The following is a 13,086-nucleotide window of genomic DNA, read 5'->3' as shown; positions in this document are numbered from 1 at the left end:
CTAGGCTGTGCTCTCCGAGGCAGCTTTAGTGGCCGAGGTAGTTTTAGTCGCCGAGGTAGTACTAGTGTCGCTCGAAGGATACCCAATTCCATGGCGCTTGGTTGGGAACAACATGAACACCACGCCTGAGATGGTGCCGATCACGGTTGGCAAAACCATGAGCATAATCTTCTCCTTATTCTCCAAAGACCGATAAAAGCACCTCGTGGTGTTCGCGTCCAACAACACTAGAACCGTGAAAACAAGTACCAAAAAGAAAGCGTCAACAAAATCTCCGAACCGGAGCTTATACTTTGACAAGTCCACAGAATCACCAGACCTCGAGCCAGGCCAGAGGCCCATGGTTGTGGCAATGCCGTAGTGGGTCTTCCCATCACTCCCCTCATAGCCATCGGTGAAGCAAGCAAGACCACATGAAAGGCCACAAACTCCGATTAGGAGGGAACTTAGGTACTTGTGAACGGGGTGGCATTGGCCGTTGTTTGTCGAAACAGGGTTGAGGAATTGGAATAAGAATACGGTGCCGGTCGGGAGGAGCCTGATGAGGTTGCCTAGTCCGTTGAACGCCTTCGTCTTGGTGGTGTTTGTTCCCTGAGAATCGGTCTTGGATTGCGAAGCGCTTTTGTTGCCCATTTTTTTGGGAAATGCCTACTACTTTGTAAAAATAACAAGCTAGGTAGAGTTTTACGAAGTATATGGAGCTGCGCTTGTGTCTTAAGACAAGCACTAATTAGGTTATTTATATTGTGGAGCGAAGCTAGGGAAGAGGAAGAGGAAGTTGCTTGCACGGAAACTCATACAATTTGCCATATTTTCAACTGGGAAGGTTTTTGCGTCCATCCCAAGAGAGTTGGCCAATTTCAGTCCAACCCTTCGACGGTCGAATCTAATGACGAGCAAGAGTTCGTTCATCACGTTTTGGCAAATTGACGAGTGTGGGAAGAGAGGAGAGGATGGAGTAAGCAAGTGATACTCCATTAATAAGAAATGATAATTTTGGCTCGTCACTCGAAATCATACATAGACGTCATTCTTTTGGGAAAACTGTCCAAAACATCATAGATCTTTTGCACTTTGGCCGGAAAAATTGTCCAAAAAGTCCTAAACCTATTGCCCTTTTGTCAATTCAGTCCTAAACCTTTTAATTTTGCTAATTCAATCCTAAACCTTTTGCATTTGTTCCAATTCAGTCCTGAACCTTTTTTTTTTGTGGCCAATTCAGTCCTAAATTTTTTACATTTATGCCAATTTAGTCAATCCGGCCAACTTTAATCGGCCGGTGCTGACGTGGATCTAGTCGGCGCCGACGGTGGCAATTTTTAATAATATTTAATATATTTTCAATTTTTTTCCTTTTCTTTTTCTTTTTTTTTTACTGTTCATCTTCTACTCCACAGGGAATTTCTTAAGCTCGTGACCACACCAGGTGACCTTTTTAGTTACCTATCAAAAGCTTAAACAAATGGATGTTACAAAAAAATGATAGTATTTGCCGAAATCCTATGCTAACCGTATGGGACCGAAATCAGAAATGGCACCCTCGGATCGCTATTTAGTTTCTTGGCAAGGACCTCGCCTCTAGCGCTGCTACAGCTGGACGAAGTTCGGCCTCGCCCTGCCATGGCGTCGCCATCGCTTAGCGAGGCTGACTCACCCAGCAACAGCGATATGATGCCATGTTTGTGTGAGGTCGGCCTTGCCTAGATCTGGCAAGGCTCCATGGTGGCTCGGCTTCGCCTAGCTGCGGCAGCACTGGCCTAGCTCAATACGAGCAAGAAGCTCGTCAGATTCAATGATGAATGGGTATGAGCTCTTGTTTATGGAAGGATTTTCGACAGCCTCCAAATCGCAGGAGGGTGGGTTTTTCCATGCATCCATTAATTTCATGAGTAAGGCGTGAAGTTTATCTGATGGACGAGGTATTTTAGTTTTTGTTCAGTCCTGTGGTTAGTGTTTCTCCAGCTACGGCGGCACCTAGGGCCGGTGAGAACTTCTCTGGACAAAGATTAGCGAGCATCTTTCTGGAGAAAGGGGTGAAAAAGATGTATAGTAAACAAAAAATAAAGAAAAGGAGAAAAAGAAAAATTAAATAAGGAATTTAAAAGATATTAAAATATTATTAAAAATTGTCCCGTCAAGACCGGTCGGGTCCACATCAGTATTGATCAGCCAAAGTTGGCCTGATGAATTGAATTGGCATAAATGCAAAAGGTTTATAACTGAATTAATACAAAAAAAAAAGATTTAGGACTTAATTAGAACAAATGCAAAAGGTTTAGGACTGAATTTATAAAAGTGTAATAGGTTTAGGATTTTTTTTGACAATTTTCCCCATTTTGGCCAATTCATTGCTAAACATTTCAATTTTACCAATTTAGTCTTACAATTTCACATTTTGCCAATTAAGTCCATCCGGCTTATTTTTGCCCAAAATAACTAACGTGGATGCCGATAGTGCCACGTAAGTTAGCCGGCACTAACATGTATAATTTTTTATGATTATTGAAAATGTTGATTTTTAAATAAATTTTTATTTCCTTTTTCTTTTTTCTTTCTTTCCCTTTTTTTTTTTTTTTTTTGTGTTTTGGGAAACCTCACCCACTGTCGGAACGGGCTTCGCTTCCCTTGCCTGTGACTAGTGAGGGTTGGCCAATGACCCTCGTCGGGCTTGGAAGGACAAAAGAAAAAACAAAGTAAAAAATAAAGAAAAGAAACGAAAGAAAAAATCAATTAAATTCAAATAAATTATTATGAATTGTCTATGTCAACGTCGATCCACATAGAACGACCGGTATCCACATCAATAATTTTCAGCGAAAATTGGCTGTATAGACTCAATGGGCAAGATATGAAAATGTTTAAGACTTAATTAGCAAAATTAAAAGAGTTAGGACTAAATTGGTCAAAATATAATAGATTTAGAATTTTTTTGGACAATTTTCTTCATTCATTTTGTGGCAACTAGATTAAGTTTGATGGTACGTTTTAGTGTCGAATACTTCCAAACACAAAACTAAATGTTTTTGGGCCTTACAAGTATCTTAAACCTAATAACCAAAACCACACCATGTATAGAGGTAATGTCCTTCAACTATATTTTTTATTAATGGATGGAGATCTCCACTTTCCATTTAGTTTAAATTACACGTAGGTGACGCTCATAACTTACTTTTACCAACAATAATTGTCACGATTGTCTTTTCAGATGACGGTCTTTTCAGATGCGGTCGATGGGGAAAAGGATAGAGTTTTGAGGTAATACCTAAAAGGTAAGCCAACGGCTTTCGTTTAGGCGCAAGCTCTCTGAAGTTCTTACAGCGCCCAACATTAGATTCTTTTTTAATATGATTTAGCCTACGAATATTCTCTGCGAAATAGGGATGACCACTAGCTTTTTGGGTCGGCTAGAAACCAAGTGAGGCATGAGAGATTGCCTCACTTTCTACACAATCAGAGTTTTCTAGGCTTGGGGACTTGACTGCACTAATAGTTTCTGTTCATGCACTTTCGATACCTCGAACTTGATTAGATTGCTCATCCAAATGAACAAATGGTCTTTGTTATTAGCAATCCTAAAGGTCATTCAAGTCGCAAAGTGTTCATGCAATGTTTCTTCAGGGATTTGTTATGATCATAAGGCATATCCTAATTATTAATAATGCACTGAAAGTAGGGGAATTAAACATCAAAGTATTGAAATAACTAAAGTAAAGGATGAGAAAGAAAACCCGATACCGGTCAAGCAAAGAACATATGTGGCTTTGTTCTAAGCCTCGGGACATGATCTCTCGTGAGCTGGACCTAACACTAAGCCGGGCAAAGAATTACATGGCTTTATTTTTTAGCCCCCGAACATGATCCCCATTACCTTAATGCTAGAGACTAAACCTAATTTCTATATTGAGTTAGATTAAGGCGGGCTTAGCTTCAAATCTTTTGTTAAGAATGATATTACTAATCTAGACTAAGCTACGCATTCATTAAGAGAGCAATTTTAAGTCCAAATTGATTTTATTTTTTTACTAGACTATTTCTAAGCTATTTTGATTATAAATTCATATGTCTATTAACTAGGCTAGCCTACTTAATACTAAACTAAGCTAGCAAACCTAAATATATCGCCACCACGGACCGCCACTCCAAGCTCTTAGCCGTCGGTCTTCGCCATCATCTCATCATCCATGCAATTACTCATCTCTCACATTACCATGTTCATCCAATCCATTAGTCATAAATAACTAAAAAGTCAAGCTTGATTTGGAATTTGATGTCAATCATACAATGCGATTACTTATCCACCTCATAATCAGTTGGGGATCAATTAATTAGTGCCAAGTGATCATTAAACCCACTTGCAAGTTCCTCAGGCAGTGGGCTAAGTCTCTAACCACCTAATTAAAGTCTAATCTCCATTCTTAAGCTACCCGCCAAAGAATCATGCATTGTTAATGGCAATTACTCATCAATCCAATCACAAGCAAGGTCAACTAGGCATGCATTTAAGCTAATTAGACTTATAAACCACGAAATCAATTAGTCGATTAACTTCTTTGTTTTCCCCTCATTCTGACCTTCTAAGTTCTATTTTGATTAAATGCCTTAATGAATTCAATATCAAGTAATTCCAATTGTTAATTAAAGCTTAGGATTTTTTCTTCAACTTTCATTCAGATCACTTTCCTAACTACTGCTCAATTAATAAAGAAAAGATCAGTTTACACGACTACTCTAGATTATGCCTTGTTCCCGACTACTTCAAAATTTGAAAAAAAAAAAGAAGAAGAAGAAGAAGCTGAATGACCACCAAATGGCGCCAAATTTTATGAACAAATAGCTCATTAGGCGCTCTACCACTTTAATCTTTTAAGATTTTATAATATAGTCTTTCAACTATGTAAATTATGAAATTTACCCTGAGGACTCAATTTGTATCAGTTTTGTTGGCCAATTTCAACTTTGACCTTGTTCATTCAAATTGACCAACTTGTCCTCGATAGAATTTAACTAAATTTGGGTAGTTTCATTTCGAAACCCTGATTCTGACCTTCTAAGTTTTAATTCGATTAAATGCCTCAACGAATTCCAAATCAAGCGATTCTAATTGTTAATTGAAGCTTAGGATGCTTACTTAAACTTTTATTAAGGTTGCTTTACCTAATGATGGTCCAATTAATACAAAGAGTTCAATTAAACCCGACTGCCCGGATTATGCCCTATTCTGATCCGACCGACTAATACTAATAAATGACCACCAAATAGAGCCAAATTTTACAGATTAATATCTCATTACGTTCTCCACAATTTTTATCTTTTAAAATTTTGTAAAATAGTCATCCCACTTTGGACTCAATTTGTATCGGTTTTGATGCCAATTCCAACTTTGACCTTATTCATTCAAATTGATCGACTTCTTTTTCGAAAAAGGATTTCATTCATTAAGTAGAATGAGAGTTACAAAGAAGGCTTTCAAGCCTAGCAAGTCCCAAATAACTGCAGAGCAAATCAAATCTCAAAAAGTAAATGACAAAGCAGACTCTACAACTAAGAGCATACTCTCATCCATTAAGAACAATTCTATAAATGATTAGCGGCCAATCACTAGATTCGGTGATAAGCACACACCGGGATCTTCCACACCATTTGCAAAGGCTTACGGTGCGTGTCTAGGTTCAAAATCCCCATTACCATTGCCAAGCAATAACACCAACATCAAAATGTTGAAAGAACATATATCAAATATTTGTAAGGAACTTCCAGATCTATATCTAGATCTAATCCGGGATAATGAAACCCCCGAAACTTAACCTAAATCTCAATCGGGAAGGGAAAGCGGCCTAGTCACAAAGTGTTTGTGGAGTCAGGTTACGAACATCTTCCTCCATGACTGTCGATCGGATCGATTATCGAATTGGTCTTCACATTCACCTAAGATCACGAGAATTCTTTCGGGTTGCGAGACCCATTCAAAGTCAATATAAATTTTATCAGCTGCAAAAATTTATGCACATAAACAAACTCCTAAAACATAGTGGGAGAGAAGAGAAAGCCAATCCAAGCAAAGAAAACAAGGTCTTGAAACTCCCCTAGAAGATCCCCAAAAGTCCGGCGCATGAATCTGACCCAAAAACTCCAGAAATTGACAAACTTAATAGAATTTGATGAAATTTGGTTGTTTACAGTTCAGGACCTCTCCTACAACTTTCATATTTTAGTTTTTGTAAACTAGTCCTCCAACTACTTATTATTTGCAAAAATAATCAATCGACACCAAGACAGATTATTCAGATCAAACCCCAGTTCTCTTAAGTAACTTCAGTCTCAATGTTCACAGCCTTAATGATTTTCAATTTTTTTTTAAATTAAAGCTACAAATATCTATCTTAACTTATCTGAAGACAAGTATTCTAGATTCTACACCTATTTCTCGGAAAAAATCATTGAACACAGTAAGGTCGAAATAGCTTCAAATTTTCCTGAAAATATTCATACATTCAACGCATGATCATATGCGTTCATCTAAGCTTAGAACACCTTCAACTAAGTTATACGAATATTCAAGCACATCTTCAAACATTCAAGTATCAAAGTTTAACATTCATCACTCAATTGAATCACAAACCTCATGGATCATCATAAAACTTCTTAAATTGCTCTAAATCATCATATATGCAACATCATCCACTTAGGACCAATAGACTTTCAATCACCATCAAGTGTATGGTATAAGAAATTCGGCTAACTAGAGGTAGCAATGGAATTGATGCTGTATAAGATCAATTGGCTTGGATTAGCCCTAATTCATAAGGATCATTGAACTAGGAAATATGGCTGGCAAGAGGAGAGATCGGCAAGAGAATAAGCGGAAGAGAAGAAATCTAGGGAACGATCTAAGAAGTTGATGCTCATGGAATGAACTGGCCGTGAAATTACGAGCAATTGTAGGTGAATTTGGACACATTCACGGCAATATAAATAGAAGCATAAAAGGAAACCATAGCAAGGGAAGAGACAAAATTCATCATTCGCGAAGTCAGGCCGACCCAGCACTAACGAGATCTCAGTCCCCGTGCCGCCATTCTCCACGAATAGTAGCCCTCAAACGCCTTATTTGCTGCAGATTTTCAATGTTTCTGGTGACACCCGGGGCGTTCATAGCCCACCCAGACAATCACCAGTAACAATCAATCATTCCACGAGTTTTTGCCATAGCCGGAGCTCTTTGTATTCCTGGTCCAGTCACCAAGCAGCAGCATCCGAGTGCCTCGGCCAGCATTTCCGATGATACCCAGTGATCTGCTTCTCTTTTGCAGGTTTTCCGGCGCCCAACTAAGAACTACTGTGGTGTCTTGAAGTCCTCATTGCTACGTTTGGAACGTTCTTGCCATGCTCTCATTGTCGCAGTCCATAACTTCCCTTTTGTGCATCCCTCGCCGGCGGCTTGTTGGTTTTGAAGTTCTCGCATTCTAGGTAAGTCAAAAGTTTGCTTGATGTGATTGCTTCCTTGCATTGAACAAGACGTATTAGGCTTCCGAACCTTTAGCCACTTAGGACCAACCCTAGTATTATCTTGTGTGGCTTGCTATGGTTGATAAAATTAAGGGAAATTTCAAATAAGAGCCTGAAGTGGGTTCATTTTCCCAAAAAATGGTTCAAAGTGGGTCTTACTTCTGAAGTGGCTATATTAATTTCAAATAAGGGCCTGAGATCATGAGCTGGCCAAATGCTAACCGGTGGACAAGCACTTGATTTTTTCCGGCGATAAGGTTAGAGGCATTTTCACCGAGAGACATTTCTTTTCTTTTCTTTTCTCTTCTTTTTTTCTTTCTTTCGTTCTTCTCGTCTTCTTCGTTCATGGTTGTACTCTTCGCTGCACCAACAGCCCTCACCGTCAATTGACAGTAAAGATGAGCAAGTTGAATAAATACCGAGCAACAAAGAACAATCAAAAAGCGAAGATTTCCGTTCAATGGTGAGGAGCTCGAGCTTAGGTCTGGGAGTTGTCCCTGAGAAATTTCTTCGTGAATAACAAGAGACTATAATCTTCATCTGAAATTTTTTTTTTTTGGTAAAGATCTTCATCTGAAATTTCATCGTCATTTACACAGGAAAAAAAAAAAAGCACTTCATCCTCATCATCAAAGAACAAGATGTCCCCAATCTGACCCACTACCTCCGGCTATCCTTCACTCTGACCCTCAAACCTCTAATAATATGCTCCAACGGCTGTGTCTCCGCCCCTTGTAACCCTTCGCTTCACTCGACACGCTTTGCGAATCATTGTCATTATGAGCATAATTATGGAATCGTTGCCTCTTTTCGAAGGGTACATAAGCTTGACAAGATTTGACTTTTATTTCAACAGCAACTTCATCTCCAAGGGTCAAAATATCGTTCCCTTCTGGTTTTTATCGACCTCGAGACGGCGTTTGCCCTCAGCTGGTTGCTTCGATGTCTCCTAAAACTCCCACATATACTCATCTTCTCATGATCTTCTTCATATTCCACGGTCTCTTCAGAGTTGTTTCCCTCGTTTTAGAGAAGAAAAACTCCCTTTCCTGAAGTAATCCATCATAGAGTATGTATGGTTGACCGGATCCCAGTGATCCAGGGGCTTCCCTTCTTTCGATTTTGACTTTTATAAGCGGTGCCCTTAGCATGAAATCCCAAAACCAAATATCTTCTGCTTGGAGAGAAGCCAACATTGAGATGTAGCTCTTCAATTTTGCTGCTTGGATTGGGATCTAGATTTAGGCCGTTGGGCGCCGTAACCAGTTTTTGGTGGGCTTTTTTCCAAACCAAGATAAAAAATAATAATAATAATTACCAAATCAAGTGTAAAAAATTTTTTATCTTACCAATCAGGTGCCGCTCGGCGATCACACTGCCAACCGGGCGAAAAAAGCAAAAAAATTTCCCGATGGGTTGTCCGATTGCCGAGCGGGCAATGCGCGTATTATTATTTTTTTTTTTTTATGCTTGCTCGGCAGTCATACTGCCAAGCAAGCATTGGCCATTTTTTTCGAGTTGTTGGGTAATCATTTTTTTATTATTCAATTTGTTCTCTATAATGGATAAAATATTAATGAAATTCCTATATAGTACAATGTTCCGTGTTAATGAGTGAGCGAATGAACGATCGAGCCCGCGGAGCGAACGCTCTCTCTGCGGGGTCGTGGCTCGCTTGCTTGCTAGTTTGTTCGCTCGCTCGTTCGCTCCACGGCCTCAATGGTTTGTTTGCTCACTCGTTCATTCGCTCCGCGGTCTCAATCATTTGTTCGCTCGCTCATGTTTACATTCCGTGTTGGAGTAAACCAAGCCATCCTAGTCTCATTATAGAGTGAGAAAAGGGACTATCGTAATAGAGAGCATGCATCGTGTTTATGAATTTAACGCTCATGTTTACGTTGTGTTGTGGTTTCCTTGCCACGTCTAGTGCTTAATGGAGTGGACTCACTCAGGAACGCATCTTTCCATAAATTGGAATTATTTGTACGAATGAGTTTGGGCGAAGGAACTGGCGCGACCATGTCGGACGATGAGGATGAGTTGCAAATGAATTTCTCGTGGGATCTCTCCTTCCAACTAAACCCGAAATGTCTTTGATGGAGAGAGTTCGCCACAAATTGAAGATTGAGGATGAGCAAGTGAACGATCGAGGCCGTGGAGTGAACAAACGAGCGAGCGAGCCTCGACCCCACGGAGTGAGCGAACAAATGATCGAGGTTGCGGCGCGAACAAACGATTGAGGCCGCGGAGGGAACGAATGAACGAGCGAGCCTCGACCCCGCAAACCGAGCGAGCGTTTGCTCCGCGGGCTCGATCGTTCGTTCGCTCGCTCGCTCATTAACACAGAACATTGTATTATATAGGAATTTCATAAATATTTTGTCCATTCCAGAGAACAAATTGAATAATAAAAAAATGATTAAAAGGAAACAATAAAAAGAAATTAAAAAATGATTAAAAAAAATTAAAAAAAAAAAAAGATTAAATGCCAAGCAAGCCACTCAACAACTTTAAAAAAAAAAAAATAGCCAATGTTTGCTTGGCAGTATGATTGCCAAGCAAGAATAAAAAATTTTAAAAAAATACGCGCTCTGCCCGCTTTTCAATCGGGCTGCCGTGCAGAAATTTTTTTTGCTTTTTTGGCCCGCTCGGTAGTGTGACGACCGCTCAGTAGCAAGACTGCAGAGCAGCACCTGATTTAGTAAATAAAATTTTTTTACGCTTGATTTGATAATTATTATTATTTTTTTTTATCTTGGTTTGAAAAAAAGCCCGTTTTTGGCCCCCTCCGGCTAATTGCATCTTTTTCCCTTCGGGCCAATGTTGATGACTCTATTAGACCTGTACGGTATTGCTGATTTCTGTCCTTGTGGTACACATGTGAAAGACATCAAACTCTCTATACACCTCCGGTTTATCGATGACAACACCCTTTCTTCTGGTAATTTTTATGGCCAGATTTCGTCGGACGTTTGGCAAAGTCACCGATGTTGGACATGTTGCCTTTTTCTTGTTTTGGCTCTCCGAGTATGGTTTTTTTTCTGAGTATCGAAAGACCTTCTTGATATAGCTTCCAGTCTGACCGAAGGCATATCGATTGGCTTAGGCCCACTTGTTCTTGCTGCTTTGTACAGAAACATCACATATGCATCTCTATTTATGTATCAAGACTTAGTCTGACATTTCCTCTAGGCTTGGATTGCTCTATACTTTCCTTTCCTTTTCTCTGATGAATTTCGTACGTTACCGCAATCTAATAAACTAGAGCTTCAACCTTATTTTCCTGATTTCCTAGGTTGTCGATTGCTAAGCCATCCTCTCATACCAATTTTAAAAGATATTCTTCTCCTTTTAAGTACTTTCTTCGGTTTTTTATTCGGTATCATGCTGATGAATTCAACTTCTGTCCCTTCAATTTGCGGATTATCTCTATTTTTGTTTCATTCCTCTCGAAAGATCTGCCGATTTCTGGCTTAGTGTGCTCACTCTTGTCGAGCTACGGTTGAAATTGTCAACAAAGGGCGAATTCTACCCAGGGTTTGAAGTATGCTCTTCGCAATATTGCACCAGGCAATTCGATTGACGTAGGCCATAGGTATGCCAGAATTATATTGGCTGGAGTACCCCTTCATGGGAAAGAGGAAATTCAAATCGACTGACGATGTTTCCTTCGATTGATGTTTAGAAATCACCAAAGAGCTTCATACTCGGCATTTTATCTTCGGATTTAGACCGCATGCTGAGGCCACACATGAATTTGCTCAATGGTGGATGCTTGATGCCCTTTGACCATTTAGTGGAGCTGACTGAGTCACTTTTGAAGAGGATAAAAACACACAATTCTTTTGTCAAGGACAAAATCACCTTTTAAAAAAAAAACAAAGTTGAATATGATTGATATGCCACTCATGACTACATACTAATCAAATGATATGAACGAATTTATCAATTTCAACACAAATTGATCCTTTATCTACCAATACGACGTAAGAACAACCGCAAGAAATACATACAACCATAATCACATATTCGTTGTACAGCAAAAGAGTCTAATATGAGAAGTCGTAGATGCAAGTATTTGGAAACATGCATGTGGTTACATCGTACCATACGTCAACAAATTTATTGATTTCAAAACAAATAAATCATTTATCACCAATAAAATGTAAAATCTATGGCAACAAAGTACATACAATCGTAATTACATACTCCTCGTTGAGCACATGAGTCTTGCATGTAGATCATGATATGTACTTTTGTTTATCATTAAGCTCCCTAGACTTTGCTCTGCGAGGAAGAATTAGTCTCCGAGTTAGTCTTAGTCTCACTCGAAGGATACCCAATTCCGTGGCGTGTGGTTGGGAACAACATGAACACTGCACCTGCGGCCGTGCCGATCATGGTTGGCAAGATCATGAGCAAAGTCTTTTCTGTATTCTCGAAAGACGGATAGAAGCACCTCATAGTGTTCGTGTCCAACAACACAAGAACTGCGAAAACAATCACCGAAAAGAAAGCATGGACAAAATCTCCGAACCGAAGCTTATACTTCGACAAGTCAACAGAATCACCGGAGCTCGAGCTAGGCCAGAGGCCCTTGGCCGAGGCAAACCCATAGTGGGTCTCCCCATCACTTCCCTTGTAGCTATCGGTGAAGCAAGCAAGACTACACGAAAGGCCACAAACTCCGATTAGTAGGGCACTTAGGTACTTGTTAATGGGGCGGCACTGGCTGTTGTTCGTCAAAACAGGACTGAGGAATTGGTACAAGAAGACGGTTCCGGTCGGAAGGTGCCTGATGAGGTTGCCTAGTCCGTTGAATGCCTTGCTCTTGGTGGTGCTTGTTTTCTTGCCCATCCTTTTGGAAAATACCTACTATTTTGTAAAAGTAACGAGCTAGCTAGGGTTTTATGAAGCATATGGAGTTGTGTTTGTGTGTCTTGAAACAACCACTAATTAGGTTATTTATATGCGGAGCGAGGAGGGGGAAGAGAAAGAGGACGTTTCTTGTACGGGAAATTTTTGCGTCCAGTCGTAGAGAGTTGGCCAATTTCAGTCCAATCCTCTGACGGTCGAATCTTATGAAGAGCAAGAGTTCGTTCATCACGTTTTGGGTGTGAGAGGAGAGGAGAGGAGAGGATGGAGTAAGCAAGTGATCCTCCATTAATAAACAATGATAATTTTGAGTTGTCACAAGAAATCACACGTAGACGTCATGCATTTGTGGCAGCTACATTTAGTTCGATATTATCTTTTAGTATCGAATACTTCCGAACACTAAACTGTATGTTTTTGTGCCTTACAAGTATCTTGAAACCTAATAAACGAAATCCACACTATGTATAGAGGTAATGTCCTTCAAACATGTTTCTGATTGATGGATGGAGATCAGCGGCTTTTAAGTCATATTTACACGTAGGTGATGGTCCTACCAACCACAGAGGAAAATATAGCCTCAACAGGCTTCAATGAGGTCAAGAACATGCTTTTATAACTATAACATCTTTCATGGGAGGTTAATTCCAAAGTGAATGAATCATGTTAGAATGTACATGTGAATTGTCTTAAAGAAGTCCCATA

General features: G+C 39.7%; 2 protein-coding genes across 2 annotated transcripts; both read right to left on the bottom strand.

Annotated features, from left to right (window-relative positions):
• On the bottom strand, positions 1-633 carry LOC115748501 (protein DMP2-like). The gene has a single exon (XM_030685004.1). It carries the CDS (start codon positions 631-633, stop codon positions 1-3), a length of 633 nt encoding a protein of 210 aa, XP_030540864.1.
• An 11,148-nt stretch (positions 634-11,781) lies between these two features.
• LOC115748500 (protein DMP2-like) lies at positions 11,782-12,363 on the bottom strand. Its single transcript, XM_030685003.1, has one exon. The coding sequence runs from the start codon at positions 12,361-12,363 to the stop codon at positions 11,782-11,784; it is 582 nt and encodes a 193-aa protein (XP_030540863.1).
• Positions 12,364-13,086: the final 723 nt, after the last annotated feature.

Source organism: Rhodamnia argentea, chromosome 6, assembly GCF_020921035.1.
Source record: "Rhodamnia argentea isolate NSW1041297 chromosome 6, ASM2092103v1, whole genome shotgun sequence".
Lineage (NCBI taxonomy): Eukaryota > Viridiplantae > Streptophyta > Magnoliopsida > Myrtales > Myrtaceae > Rhodamnia > Rhodamnia argentea.
The sequence above is the reverse complement of the archived record's forward strand: the minus strand, read 5'-3'. Positions and strand labels throughout refer to the sequence as shown.

Coding starts and splice junctions, on each gene's coding strand:
- LOC115748500 (XM_030685003.1), bottom strand. CDS start 12,363: ATGGGCAAGAAAACAAGCACCACCAAGAGCAAGGCATTCAACGGACTA.
- LOC115748501 (XM_030685004.1), bottom strand. CDS start 633: ATGGGCAACAAAAGCGCTTCGCAATCCAAGACCGATTCTCAGGGAACA.